Source organism: Labeo rohita, chromosome 12 (genome assembly GCF_022985175.1).
Source record: "Labeo rohita strain BAU-BD-2019 chromosome 12, IGBB_LRoh.1.0, whole genome shotgun sequence".
Classification (NCBI taxonomy): domain Eukaryota; kingdom Metazoa; phylum Chordata; class Actinopteri; order Cypriniformes; family Cyprinidae; genus Labeo; species Labeo rohita.
The window spans coordinates 16,793,521-16,808,547 of NC_066880.1; the positions used below are offsets into that span (position 1 = coordinate 16,793,521).

Sequence of the window (15,027 nt, forward strand, 5' to 3'; positions counted from 1 at the left end):
GTGGTTTGATTTGGTTTGGTGTTTATAGTGTTTTGTTTTGTTTGTTTCTTTTTTAATAGTGTTTTGTTTTGTTTTTTTCTTTTTGATTTGTTTTATTTTTTGGTTTCTGTCATGTTTTGTTTTGTTTGGATTGTTTTGGTCTGGTTTGTTTTGGTTTGGGTTGATTTGTGGGGTGTTTCATAAAACAAGTTTACCAAATAAACAGGCTTATTTCAGTTAGTCAGACTTACTTGATTTGGCTCAAAATAAATTCCACTAACTGAAGTAAGCCTGGCTTATTCGGTAAACTGGTTTTATGAAAAACCTCCTTGGTCTGGTTTGTTTTGGTTTGGTGTGTTTTGTTTTGGTATTTATTTGTTTGTTGGTTTGAATTGTTTTTTTTTTGTTTGTTTGTTTGTTTGTTTGTTTTTGGTTTGGTTTGGTTTGGTTTGGTTTGGTCTGGTTTGATTTTTATATATTTTTTGTTTTGGTCTGGTCTAGTTTGGTTTGTTTTGGTGTGGTTTGGTTTGGTTTGGTGTGTTTTGGTTTGGTTTGGTTTTCTATAGTTTTTTGTTTTGTTTTGGCCTGGTTTGGTATGGTGTGTTTTGTTTTGGTATTTATTTATTTATGGTTTGATTTTTTTGTTGTTGTTGTTTGGTTTGGTCTGGTGTGTTTTGGTTCGGTCTGGTCTGGCCTTGGTTTGATTGGGTTTATTGTACTGGTTTATTTTGGTTGTTTTTTGTTCTGGTTTAGTCTGGTTTGGTTTTTTTGGTCTGGTTTGGTTTTTATAGTTGTTTGTTTTGGTTTGGTTTAGTCTGGTCTGGTTTTGTTTGTTTTGGCCTGGTTTGGTTTGGTGTGATTTGCTTTGGTCTGGTCTGGTCTGGTTTGATTTTATTTATTTATTTATTGTTACATTTATTTATGATTTGATTTTGTTTTCCCATTTGTTTGGTTTGGTCTGGTCTATTTTTATTTTTATTTTTTTAGTTATAGTTTTTTGTTGTTGTTTTATTTTAGATATTATTCAAAAACAAAAATCTGTATTACTGTATGATTTTTAAACCTTATATAATATTCTGAAGCCCTTTTTTGTCAAATCACATTGAAAATGACTTCTTGATTCTTTATTCTTTATTGTGGTTTAATCAGTGTTGTTTTTTAATGTTTGGTATTTTGTTATAGGGAATTATCTTGTGCTTGGGCCTTTATTATTTTATTAGGTATGTTAAAATTAATTAGAAAGTTTCAGGAAATGATTGAGAAGAGAGAAGGGGAGTGGGCTCAATCCTTTTGCAATCGAGACATGAACGTGTCAGGAACACGTGCACCGTGCCTCTGACAGTTGCCTGTATTTGCTATCTTCTATTTTGTGATCCTCACGCCCTCAAATCAAAATGACAGGGTTGTCATGTTGTTGGAGCACTTGGAGCTGAATTTGTGCTGGTTAAAAATATAAAGTGATACCACAGGGAATTGCCACCATCGAATCAGCACAAAGACTTCCCGTGTGCCATCTATGTGGAATGTACTAATACATCCTCTTTCTTTCTGTCTCTCTCTTTTTTTTTGGTTCCAGGTGGCTCGATGGCCCGAAAAGGAAGAGAAAGAACAGCCAGTGTTCGGTGAAGAGCATGTCTGGTAAGATCACGAAAGACACGGATGCTCTTGCCGAGAGCTGCAGCAGTATGCTTACCACTCCTCTGTCCACCCAGAATGCATCACTGACTGCACATTTCTAAGAAGCACACGAGAAACCCAGAGGGATGGAAGGGCTTTCAGTTGCCCCGTGATCATCCTCACATCAACTCCAGCGTCAAATAGCTCAATAGACTTGTTGTTATGTGATGTTCTAGTGATATTCCTTCAGGACATCATAACTTACGTTAAAACAGTCACATTCCCAGGCTAATGGTCTGTGTTAAGATTGGCCTTGTATTGGTCTAAGGATTGGCTCTCCAGTTGAAGAAGTTCCATAAAGTTGGTTTAAAGTTCAGTACATATATCTCCGCTTGGTTTAGACCCATCAGGCCTCCAGTAGCCACATTTTTATGTTGTTTCAGCCCACAGCAGCCAAATAAACTAGATTAGTCCCAGCATCGTCTCTAACCTCATAGTTCTCAAATGCTGGTGCTGTCACATGCATTTGGGAAAGAAACACACTAAAGCAGTGTGGTGTAAGATTTACTATTCCACGCTAACCTACATTGCTGTTTCATTTGGTACAAAGGGTATGCTGTTTAAAAAGAATGATAATTATGTAGTTAGTTTAAAACAAGTCTACAAAACTTAGAATTACTTTACATAGTCTGTATTTTTATTTAGCCCCATCTTTGCACCACCTGCTGGTAACATTTGCAGATGATAATGTAGCATTTCTGTTCCCTCAAATCAGTAAACTAGCATGGTTTCTGAATGAATAGAATTTTTATTAATTTTTGCACATCTCATAATTGTACTCTCTTTACTGTGTTTTGGATTAAATAAATGTAGCCTTAGTGAGTATAAAAGACTTAAAAAAAAAAAAACATACTGACTCCAAACTTATGAATAGTTGTGTATATTTAGTGAAATAGTGGGCAATTTGTAAGCCATAGCATGTATTGGAATCAGTATTTTGTTTCTTATCTATGAAAGGACTTCACACATTTGCATGGAGGCAGTTAACTAGCTTAAGACGAAAGAGACGTGTCAGAAACACTAGCTGATCTTAACTGCTGTCAAGTGACTCTCTTAGAGTCACTCAGGGCTCTTCAGAGCTTTCACCAATCAAGGTTAACAAGACTAGGCCCTAAATAGGTACTCAGATAGGTCTGAAGTGAGCCGTGTCTGCCGTTCTGAACACAAATGTAAATAATCTATAAATGACTTGATTTTCTGTTGTCTGTGCTCGTTGCTATGAGTTAACAGAGTTTTTGTGTATGGTAGGGTACATCCCCAGCTATCTGGAGAAGGATGAGCCATGTGTGGTGTGTGGGGACAAAGCGACCGGCTATCACTACCGCTGCATCACCTGCGAGGGCTGTAAGGTAGGACATCTCTGCTATCACTTTTACACAGTGACTGTTAACAGACATCTCAGCTCTGCACATATATATACAGACTAAACTGTCACTTCACGTTTGGCGCAAGTCTGATCTGTTTAACAAAACATCCTGTTGTCATTTTGAAACTTGTACTCCTATCATTTGCAAACCTGTCAAATCACAAGGCTAAAAACAGTGTCAAGCATCTTATCCACTGTCTGTCTCTCTGTACATGAAGGGAGTGGATTGGGAGTGACAATTGTGCTGTGAAAGTCTTTGACTGGGACTCCTGCCTAAAGAGGCTTTGGATTTGAAGAGCTCTGAGAGCTTGCAGGTCCCATCAAAAGACAAACGTTTAATTTTCTAATCAGGCTTCTAATCAGACACCAAGCTAGGGTTGTCAGGACAAAGTGTTGACTAACTTGAGCTCTGTTTTATTTTATTTTATTTTATTTTATTTTATTTTATTTTATTTTATTTTATTTTATTTTATTTTATTTTATTTTATTTTATTTTTCTGTAGGAATGCATTCAAAAGCCTGGTAGTTTTTGCTGTATTGAAATTATTTGCTGATTAAGAATTAATTGTATTTATTTGTTTTTTGTTTTTTAAATTAGCTACTGAAATGTTAGCACTTTTTGAACCCTTTTGAAAACAAAAATTTAATTGCGGTGAAAAAGTTGCAACCAGTCAAAAGTTTTTAAGAAGTTTTTTTTTATTTATTTATTTATTTTTTTTAAGAAGTCTCATTTTTTTATTTAAAAAAGCAGTAATATTGTTGAAATATTTTTACTAATATTTTTAAAATAACTGCTTTATATTTAAGTATGTTTTAAAATGCAGTTTATTTATGTTTTAAAATGCTTTATATTTAAGTATGTTTTAAAATGCAGTAATTTTTGGCATAATTAAAAAGGATTATTTTTATATATATTCTTATATGTATATAATAATAATAATAATAATAATAATAAAAAATTATTATTATTATTAAAAAGCTTTTGTAACATTATACCATACAAAAGCTTGAAGTCAGTACATATATTTTTGGGGGTGGAAATTATAGAAGAAATTATAATACTATAAATGTTTTTTTGAGCAGCAAATCAGAATATTTCTGATTTCTGAAGGATGATGTGACTGGAGTAATGATAAAAAATTCAGCTTTGAAATCACAGTAATAAATTACATTTTAAATTATATTCAAATAGAAAGCAGTTATTTTAAATAGTAAAAATATTTCAAAATTTTAAGTTTTTACTGTACTTCGAATCAAATAAATGCAGCCTTGGTGAGCTCAAGAGATTTCATTTAAAAACGTACTGTTCAAAAACGTTTGACTGGTAGTATATATATATTTCTGTTTTATTATGATACACAGTATTGCTTTTCAATTATTTATTTTATTTTATTATTATCAGGAATTCGCTAGGTAAACATTCAAAAGCCTGTTACTTTTTGCTGTGGTATTGAATTTGGCATTAAGACTACATTTCACTGATATTTGTTTTGACTACTGAACTGTTAGCCTTTTTGCAACTCTACTGAAAATATTTTTTAACGAAAAAAAAGAGACAAAAAAACTCTCAAAAACCAGTTTGTGGCAAATAACAACTTTCTGCCTCTAAAAACACTTTTCATCCTTCTTTCTCTCAGGGATTCTTCAGGCGCACCATCCAAAAGAACCTCCACCCCTCTTATTCCTGTAAATACGATGGCTGCTGCATCATCGACAAGATCACCCGCAACCAGTGCCAGCTGTGCCGTTTCAAGAAATGCATCGCCGTGGGCATGGCCATGGATCGTGAGTGACCTCGTAAACACATGCAAATAACATACAAAATCACCAAACATGCAAAACCACACACAGACAAATGAAAACACACAAGGGAACCTCAAGTCAGTCTCACTGTACACAGTCTGTTCACTGATCATCAACAATTGTCTTGTTCTCTAGCTCGTCTTAAGTTAATATAATTTGTAATGAAATTATTAAATTAGAAAATAACGCAAAACAGACGCATTTGAAGTTCTGCATCAGATGCTTGAACCCCACCGTACTGGATCACAAATGCAGCCCTGCGCCTTACATACACAAATGCATGCTGACAGCGAATGTACATTAATCTTATGCAAACTGAAGTGCTCAGTCTGGGGTTCCCCCTACATATGTCCATATGCCGCACATATGTACAGCACATGTTCAACCCAGACCACATTTTTTCTTCCTCTGTCACTCCCTCTCTCCCCCTCTGTTCTATAATGTTTTATGGATGTCTTGGTTCTACTTTGATCCCTCCCCGATGCTCTTACTCGTTCTGTCACTGCCATTCTGCACCTCAGAATAATTTTGTTATTCCGTATTTATCTTGTTTTCCAGGAAAATGTCTAAACATCTTTAAAAATCAGGGCTTAACGCTAAGGATCTTTTCTGTGCTGGCCCGGTCGGGCCAGTGGTTCAAATTTTTCTTGCCCGGTCAAAATTTTCACTGGCCCTACCACAAAAAAATTAAATAGTTGCTGTTTCAGTGTTTTTGACTCATGTTTTATTTTATTTTAATAAATAAGCTTATATGACACCAGAATTTTACATACCAAATAAAATTGTACAATTCTCGATTCCAATTTCGATACCTCTCCTAAACCTATTAGCCTAACTAAAGTCCAAAGATTATTTGTTTGTTCAAAAAAGTTTAATTATTATTAATATTTTATTAAAAATAAAAAGATGCCTTAGGGAAAAACACACCCAAACAAACACATTTTTTGTGACAAACACCATCTAGAGGAGATCTGATTTAAGCATAAAACAAAAACTATTCATTTTTAATCTTTCCATCTTTTTTTTAATGTTCAAGGCATGTCAGCAAACTCCATTAACCTATTTAGCTGTGCAAAACAGATCATTGTTCTGCTGAATGTTATAAACTAACATTTGTATTCAAATAAAATTGCATTTATTAATGTACTAATTTGTAGCACAATTGTTTTACCGTTTATTGCACTTTATGTGTGTCACACATCAGACGTAACTCGCTGTGCTGCGGCAAATGAACTGAAGTCTGCAAAAATACAAGTCTTTCTTTACAAGAAAATGGAATTTAACACCAGAATATATGAAGAGTTCAGATGCAAAACCAGCTAAATCCATCTGACGTCTTTCTTTAAAAAATGCATTTTTATCAGGCTCAGATGTACAGGTTTCTATGTAAGTGCTGGTACTTCTGATAGGGCTGAGGCTGGTATTTTAGCGAGTTTGAAGAAAAAGTATTTGATGGACGTATAATATGTGTCAGGAGCATTCACTCAGTATCATTATCTCATTTTTGACCGAAATGGCTTTAGGCTGGTTTTGCATCTGAACTCTTCATATATAGAATATATTGAAAATAAATTAGGTTAAATATTTCAAACAGGTTTACCAATGGGTATGTTAAGGGTTAGGAGTGGGTTAGGACAGTAATTAAGTGTATACAATTAAACAACTACGTATTTCTTTAAAAAATAATAATATACAGAATTGAATAGCAAGCGCTATTCTAAGCATGACATTTTGAATGAAGATTGCATGCAGTTGAAATACGTCCGGTCGATCGGTGCATCTGTCTCCACTGTATAAATTATGTATTGATCATTGTTAAAGCTACAAAGGTAATACTTTTGTATGCTATTTCTCCGTCAGAGACGCGTCTCTCTGTGATTGCTTAAAATATGAAATTATCAAGGTTAAAAAACACATGCAAGTGACATATTCATCAACTGTCCCTAGCGTCTTTCATGCTGGCCCCCGGGCCATCGGGCACTCCTTATTGTCGAGCCCTGAAAATTAAAAATTGAATGGAAAAGCAACCATATATTAAATTGAATAATGTGTTTTATCCATCACTCGAGTGGAAGAATTAACCCATTTTTGTGTTGGGTGTAGTGGTTCTGGACGACTCCAAGCGTGTTGCGAAGCGGCGCTTGATTGAGGAGAACCGCGAGAAGAGGAAGAAGGAGGAGATGGTCAAATCCATGAAGAATCGGCCAGAACCCACCAGCTCAGAGTGGGAGCTGATCCGTATGGTGACAGAAGCTCACCGCCACACCAATGCACAGGGCTCTCACTGGAAACAGAAACGCAAATTCTTGGTAAACAAGAACCTTGATATATATGCACCTGAAATACAGAAGTTAAAGGGACAAATGAAAATTCTGTCATTATTTACTCACCCTCATGTCGTTCCAAATTTGTAAGACCTGCGTTTTGGTACTCTTGTGAACACACGTTCAAAGACTGACACATAAGAGAAGAAATTGTTGAATAAAGTCATTATAAAAATTAAGATTGAACCACTGATGTCAAATGGACTGTTTTATCGACGTCCTTACTACCTTTCTGGGTGCATTGCTGTGTATTCCGGGTCAAAAGGCTCTCGGATTTCATCAAAAATATCTTAATAATTAAGGTCTTACAGGTTTGGAACGACATAAGGTTGAGTAATTAATGACCGAGTTTTCATTTTTGGGTGAACTGTCCCTTTAAAAAAGAAATCCTACATTTTATTTTCAGCTTAGCGCATCGCTATGGCCTTTTCTGTCAGTGTGGATTAGCATTTGTTTACACAGCTTGCTAATCAATGTAATGAGTGACAATACCAGTCTGCACATATCAGTTGTGACCGGGCAACAGCGACTGTTAAAGCAACTGTTAGTGACGGGTATAACAGGAATGCGGCGTTGCCATGCAGGGCCTTTGTAAAGTGCCTCTGTTTATGAAGAAGGAAGGAAAGAGAGTTGAGACAGTATTAATCGCTCATTCGCTCAGACAATATGCCACCCACTGTGAAGGGGGGGCAGGATAAAGGAAGAGAGAATGGAATATAAAAGAGTTTAGGAGACACACAGGCACACAGGCTGTGGATATCTGAGAGACTTGTTGATCTTAAAGAGAAAGAAAATAATGAAATTCTATTGGAGTTTTCTCACACACTTATCTTTTCTGTCTTTTTCTTCTGTGAATCGCAAAAAGGTCAGTTTTTTAATGGGGTCCAGTGTTGATTTGGAACCCAATTTCTTTTGTTGCAAAAACAGTTCTTTGAAATACAGTTGAAGTCAAAAGTTTACATACACCTTGCAGAATCTCCAAAATGGCAATTATTTTACCAAAATAAGAGGGATCGTACAAAATGCATGTTATTTTTAATTTAGTACTGACCTGAATAAGATATTTCACATAAAAGATGTTTACATATAGTCCACAAGAGAAAATGATACTTGAATTTATAAAAATGACCCTGTCCAAACGTTTACATATGCTTGATTGTTAATACTGTGTTGTTACCTGAATGATAATACTGTGTTGTTGTTTTTTTTAGTGATAGTTGTTCATGAGTCCATTGTTTCTCCTGAACAGTTAAACTGCCTGCTGTTCTTCAGAAAAATCCTTCATATCCCACAAATTCTGTGATTTTTCAGCATTTTGTGTATTTGAACCCCTTCCAACAATGACTGTATGATTTGGAGATCCATATTTTTACACTGAGGACAACTGAGGGCCTGATATGCAACTGTGACAGAAGGGGGTGAAAACTTTTGAATTTGAATATCAGGGTAAATTTCACTTGCATGCTTTCTTCTGGGAAAGCATGCAAGTATTTTCTGTAGCTTCTGAAGGGCAGTACTAAATGTATGATATATGATATAATATATGATATTTAGGCAATATACATTTTCAAGATAAGAAACATGTATGCATTCTGGTCAAAAGTTTTCACCCCCAGCTCTTAATGCATTGTGTTTCCTTCTAAAGCATCAGTGAGCATTTAAACCTTCTGAAATAGTTGCATATGAGTCCCTCAGTTGTCCTCAGTGTGAAAAGATGGATCTCATAATCATACAGTCATTGCTGGAAAGGATTCAAATACACAAAAGTGCTGAAAAAACATAATTTGTGGGACCTGAAGGGTTTTTCTAACTGTTCAGGACAAACGAGGGACTCATGAACAACTATCACTAAACAAAAAAAAAACACAGCTGTGGATCTTTTAGGTAACAACACAGTATTAAGAATCAGAAACTTTTGAAAAGGGTCATTTTTATAAATTAATGTATTATTTTCTCTTGTGGACTGTATGTAATTGTCTTTCATGTAAAATGTTGTATACAGGTCAGTACTAAATAAAAAATAACATGCATTCTATATGATCCCTCTTATTTTGGTAAACTAATCAACATTTTGCAGATTCTGCAAGGTGTATGTAAACTTTTGACTTCAACTGTATACTTCAAAATAGCTTACAAACATTCAAGCGAGCAAATGCACGATATTTGAGCAGAAGATGGAATTTGGAAATTCTCCATCACAGAGCTGAAGTTGGTTTTCTCAGTCCCACCAAAACACCCGCCGCCTTCCCGGCGGTTACGAGCGCTATCAAAGCCCTGACACGCACCAATCTAAACATTCGGCTTGCGCTAGACCCTGTGACGATCAGCCACGGGGGACAGAGAAACCACTTCCCCAGCCAGCTGAGAACTCCTATAAAACGGTCCATAAAGAATTCAGCCTATATAACCTTTACTACCAAGATATGCCTCCAATAACAGGGCAAGGCCGAGACCCCGAATGACCCCGATAAACTGCAGTCTCTCTCTCCATGGGAACACTTACTCTGTCCTGTCAGTAGTCCAACTGGGCTGTCTTAAGATCTCTGTAGTGAGAAAGCGCAGTGCCAAGTTCTCAGCAGTGAGAAGGCCAGGGTGGACCAGCAGAGGGGATAGTTTACACTGGGGTCTTACAGGCAAAGGCTGCGTTGGGACATATCCAGAACTACCCCCACCCCCCTGAAAGAGGAGACACACACTTTGGTTCATGCTTGTTAAAACTTACACAAATACACCAGTGCGGCACAGTTAAAACAGTCCTGGGACAGTGCATGTAAACACAAACACACAAATCTTACAGAAAGTTCCTCAGAGGCACATTCTGAAACCTTGAACAGATTCCTTTGTGTTTTATTTACTTTCTAAACGTCGCCTCTCTGTGCGGTCTGTGCTGTAATTTCTGATTTGTATACTTTACGTGAAGGGTTCCTATCAGCTTTAGTGCTAAAAACGGTAATATTAATAAGAGTAATTATTTGAACCGCAAATGAAGCGTCCCGAACCTTTTGCTCTCACAGTCTCGCAGTGAAACAAAATAGCGTTTGTGTATGCCAGCACTGCACTTTTTTCTACAGTCTTGTCTTGATTTCAGTGCCTTTGTTTATTGCTGTCTGTTTGCTTTATCAAAAACAAAGAAGTCAATGTGATTGCACAGTTTGAAGTCTTTAGAGACTGTGACATTTGTGCCACAAGGGGTGACGTCCACCACATGGACGTTTTAAAACTGAAATTTTTAGACAGGGTTGTTTATTCACACACGTGCTGGTTGTGACATTACAAAATGTATTTATTTCTTATATACATTGGTATTCAAAAGTTTGGGATCAGTAAGATTTCTAATGTTTTTTTGAAGTTTCTAACGCTCATTAAAGCTGCATTTATTTGATGAAAAATCCAGAAAAAATTGAAATATTATTTCAGTGTAAAATAACGGTTTTCTATGTGAATATATATTAAAATGTAATTTATTACTATGATAACAAAGCTGAATTTTCACCATCATTACTCCAGTCTTCCGTGTCACATGATCCTTCAGAAATCATTCTAATATGCTGATTTATTAGCAATGTTGGAAACAGTTGTGCTGCTCAATATTTTTTTTGGAGCCTGTGGTATTTTTTTGATGAATAACACATTAAAAAGAACAGCGTTTATTTAAAATAAAAAATGTTTTGTAACAATATAACTACCGTTTAAACGTTTGTGGTCAGTAAATTTTTATCCTGTCTTTTTTTGAATAAATGATTACTTTTATTCACCAAGAATGTAATACATCGATAAGCAAAGACTTATATTGTTAAAAAAAAGTTTTCTATTTCAAATAAATGATGTTCTTTTGAATTGTCAATCATCAAAAAATCCTAAAAAAGCATCATAGGTTCCAAAAAAAATATTAAGCAGCACAACTGTTTCCAATATTAATAATAAAAGTAATAAATCTGCATATTAGAATGATTTCTGAAGCATCATGTGACACTGAAGACTGGAGTAATGATGCTGAAAATTCAGCTTTGCATCACAGAAAAATTATATTTTAAAATATATTAAAATAAAAAAAACATGATTGTAATATTTTACAATAATACTGTTCTTCTCTTAAAAACATTAAAAATCATTAAAACACTAAACTTTTGAGCAGCAGTGTGTATGTGTGTGTATATATTTATAATTTCTTACTATAATTTTAGTAATATATTTAGGTTGGTATACTTATTAAATGTTGTCGAAAGAAGTCTTTTTTATGCTGAATTTATATTTGAGCAAAATACTGTAAAATAGTAATATTGTGAACTAAAAAATTCTGTTTTCATATATTTCAAAATGTATTTTTTAATTAATTATGTATATTATATAATATACATAATTCCATAATATATATGTTGACATATGTAGATAATTTGTGACATTTAATTTGATAATTTCATCACTTCTTTCATTGCTTTTCATCACTTTTTCCTTCACTTATTTAATTCCTGGGAATGTTAATATCCTCTTTTGTTAGTCTTGTGTCAGAGGTGTTGATTGCAGCAGAAACAGACTGCAGATATGCAGTCCATGAGTCATAGCCGTGTCTCGCGTTCAAAAAATATATATGCCCCGGCCAAAATGTAATGCTGTAATTGCAGCTCTGCCTCTTGAGTACTTATAATTACTTCTATTCTGACTCATGTTACACGCCTCTAACTGCATACATAGAATGTTGCTGTGGATGCCAGGGCTACTTGGCTGTTTGTCCAAAGTTTTTACATGGCTGACCTCTAATCCACCCTGAGGATACCAAACGCTGTGGTTTTCCAAGGCATAACTGGAAAGCCAGACCCCACACATGCATCCCGCTCGGAGTATCAGTATATGTATTTTCCTGTTACAAAAAGTTACAAAAGTCACAGTTAACCCTCTGTCTGTGTCTGCAGCCGGAAGACATCGGACAGTCTCCGGTGGCCCCCACGTCAGACGGGGACAAAGTGGATTTGGAGGCCTTCAGCGAGTTTACCAAGATCATTACCCCAGCCATCACACGTGTTGTTGACTTTGCCAAAAAACTGCCCATGTTTTCGGAGGTGAGTGTGCTGTTAGGTTTTGTTTTCGTGATTTTACACCCTGTTTGAAGTGTTTGTGTTCAGTAGCAATTAGCTTGTCAAATTAAGCCTCGTAATCACAGTACGCTAATGTCCGTTGGCCTAATTTGCAGAAAATATGCTGATGTCCATCTTTTAAGAGTTGCCAAATTTTCAGAACACACTAACACATATTTCAGGAGTATCTTAGTGTGGGTGGGTTTGCGTATATATGCTATCTATCATGTTAGGATGAATTGTACAGTTGTGGCTTTGGTGAACATGTGTGTGATATTGCCACATTACATCAGTCGTTGCTATTGTGGCATTCTCTCCATATTCAACATTCACCAACTCTCCTTTAACCGCAAGTGTGAACATTCTTGCACAGTAGACTACACAGCACCCTTATGGCAACGGATTTATTATTGTCTACACCATAAATTTACCCTGCCATCCACAAGTATCTCGGCCTCTTTTCTAAGTTGAGCACTATGCCTTCTGTATTTTCCACATTTTGTAATAAGCACCTAGCACATAATGCTGAACAATACTTGACTTTTTGATGCTTTTGTAAATGATGTGAAACGTTTTATACATCAGTGTAAATATTACTTCAGTCTGCTGCCATTTTAGCCATTTTTTTTCACTCCTCAGTTCCTTTTAGTGTTTGGATCGTCATTCTTTGCCAGTATATAATTAAACCTGTCAAAGTTAACAAATGAATGCTTGCATTTAAGTAAATTTGTAAAACACTATCATTTTTTAAAACTGCATTTATTTAGTTTGACATTATAAGTGCTTCATTCTGTGCTGTGTGAATATTAAAGACTAGTCAGCAAACACACACAAAAAGCGTATTATTTACAAGATTATACACACGCAACGGACTATATTTTTAATATATGTAGTTTAATTGAAGCTTGATAAGTCAAATCACCCACAATTTAAATACACCATTTGTTGCTGTCATATTGTTATATTATTAAATTCTTTTGAATAATTTATAATCAATATAATTGTTTTTGGGTTTTCCCAATTGAAAAGGAGAAGAATTAATGCAAAAAATATATATACCAGTCAAAAGTTTTTTAATGTTTTTTAAAGAACATTAAAAAAGAACAGTAATATTGTGATTTTTGCTATTTAAAATAACTGCCTGAATATATTTTAAAATGTAATTTATTCCTGTGATCAAAGCAAAATTTTCAGCATCATTACTCCAGTCTTCAGTGTCACATGATCCTTCAGAAATCATTTTAATATGCGGATTTGCTGTTCAAGATTTTTTTTTATTTTAATTATAAATATTTAAAACAGTTGAGCACATTTTTTCAGGATTCTTTGATTAATAGAAAGATTCAAAGATCAGCATTTATCTGAAATAATATATATATATATATTTATTTATTTATATAAATTACTAATTTTATTTAGCAAGGATACTTTTAATTGAGCAGATGTGATGATGAAGAGATTTGTAATGTTACAAAAGATTTCTGTTTCAGATAAAGGCTGTTCTTCTGAACTTTCTGTTCATCAAAGAAACCTGAAAAATTCTACTCAGCTGTTTTCAACATAATAATAAATGTTTTCAGCAGCAAATCAGAATATTAGAATGATTTCTGAAGGATCATGTGACTGGAGTAATGATGTTAAAAATTCAGCTTTGAAATCATGTGAATAAATTACATTTTAAAATATATTAAAAAAGAAAACAGTTATTTTAAATAGTAAAAATATTTCAGAATGTTACTGTTTTTGCTGTACTTTGGATCAAATAAATGCAGGCTTGGTGAGACTTAAAAACATTAAAAATCTTAGTGTTCAAAAACTTTTGACTGATAGTGTATACAACTTAAATATTTTGATCAATTTACAACCATAATAGCAATATTTGAAATGCTTTCAAGAAGTTTTTTTCATGATGCCACAACAGAAAATGTGAAAAAAAAAAAAAGTCTGCATTATCATGTGATTTCTAATTTCTGTAGCTGCCTTGTGAGGATCAGATCATCTTGCTGAAGGGCTGCTGTATGGAGATTATGTCCTTACGTGCTGCAGTTCGATATGACCCGGAAAGCGAGACCTTGACCCTGAGCGGAGAGATGGCTGTCAAACGAGAGCAGCTAAAGAATGGAGGGCTGGGCGTTGTGTCTGATGCCATCTTTGACTTAGGCAAGAGTCTGGCGCAGTTCAACCTGGACGACACAGAGGTGGCCCTGCTGCAGGCCGTGCTGCTTATGAGCTCAGGTGAGAGAGGACACATTATATTAATTGTGCTCATAAATCAAAATCAGCCTTGTAAGGGTAATCTCAAAACTGCATTAGCAGCAACAAACAGCGGTAGGGATTTAAGAGATCTGTTAGGTTCTGTTCCTAAAGCTAGTGAGCTGCCTCACTGTCTGCTGTCTAAATATGCAGCTGCCTTCTATGGTAGAATGCTAACTTGAAATAGAATGTATATATAGGCAGGAACTCGGTTAACAATAACTGCATAACATAAGCAGCACTGAAGCATGCAAGAAAATCTAAACAACAGTTGGGTTCTGGAGGTTAAAAAAAAAAAAAACATTAATATTCTTCATAAGGTCAAGATTGGAACTAGGGGTGGGCGATATGACCGAAATCTTTTATTTTTATTTATAATTTTATTTCACGATAATATCACAGTATAGTTATTTTTGCTTTAAATAAGGTCTTTATGATATCAACATTTTTGATAACATAGAAATTTCATAATATTTGTCTCGAATATCAGTATCACAAAAAATAATACTAGCCTAAATTAAAACTGAAGTAAACAGTCAGCTATTAAATAAGA

The 15,027-nt window shown here is 34.8% G+C and overlaps 1 protein-coding gene across 2 annotated transcripts in view; it reads left to right on the forward strand.

The window, feature by feature from the left end:
• thrab (thyroid hormone receptor alpha b) overlaps window positions 1-15,027 on the forward strand; it is a 34,676-nt gene that overhangs the window by 11,659 nt on the left and 7,990 nt on the right. For both annotated transcript variants that reach the window (XM_051124587.1, XM_051124588.1), the window contains exons 2-7: window positions 1,556-1,617; window positions 2,905-3,005; window positions 4,660-4,807; window positions 6,929-7,134; window positions 12,060-12,206; window positions 14,198-14,456. In XM_051124587.1, coding sequence (XP_050980544.1) covers window positions 1,556-1,617; window positions 2,905-3,005; window positions 4,660-4,807; window positions 6,929-7,134; window positions 12,060-12,206; window positions 14,198-14,456 — 923 coding nt within the window. The remainder of the gene's footprint in view (window positions 1-1,555; window positions 1,618-2,904; window positions 3,006-4,659; window positions 4,808-6,928; window positions 7,135-12,059; window positions 12,207-14,197; window positions 14,457-15,027) is intronic.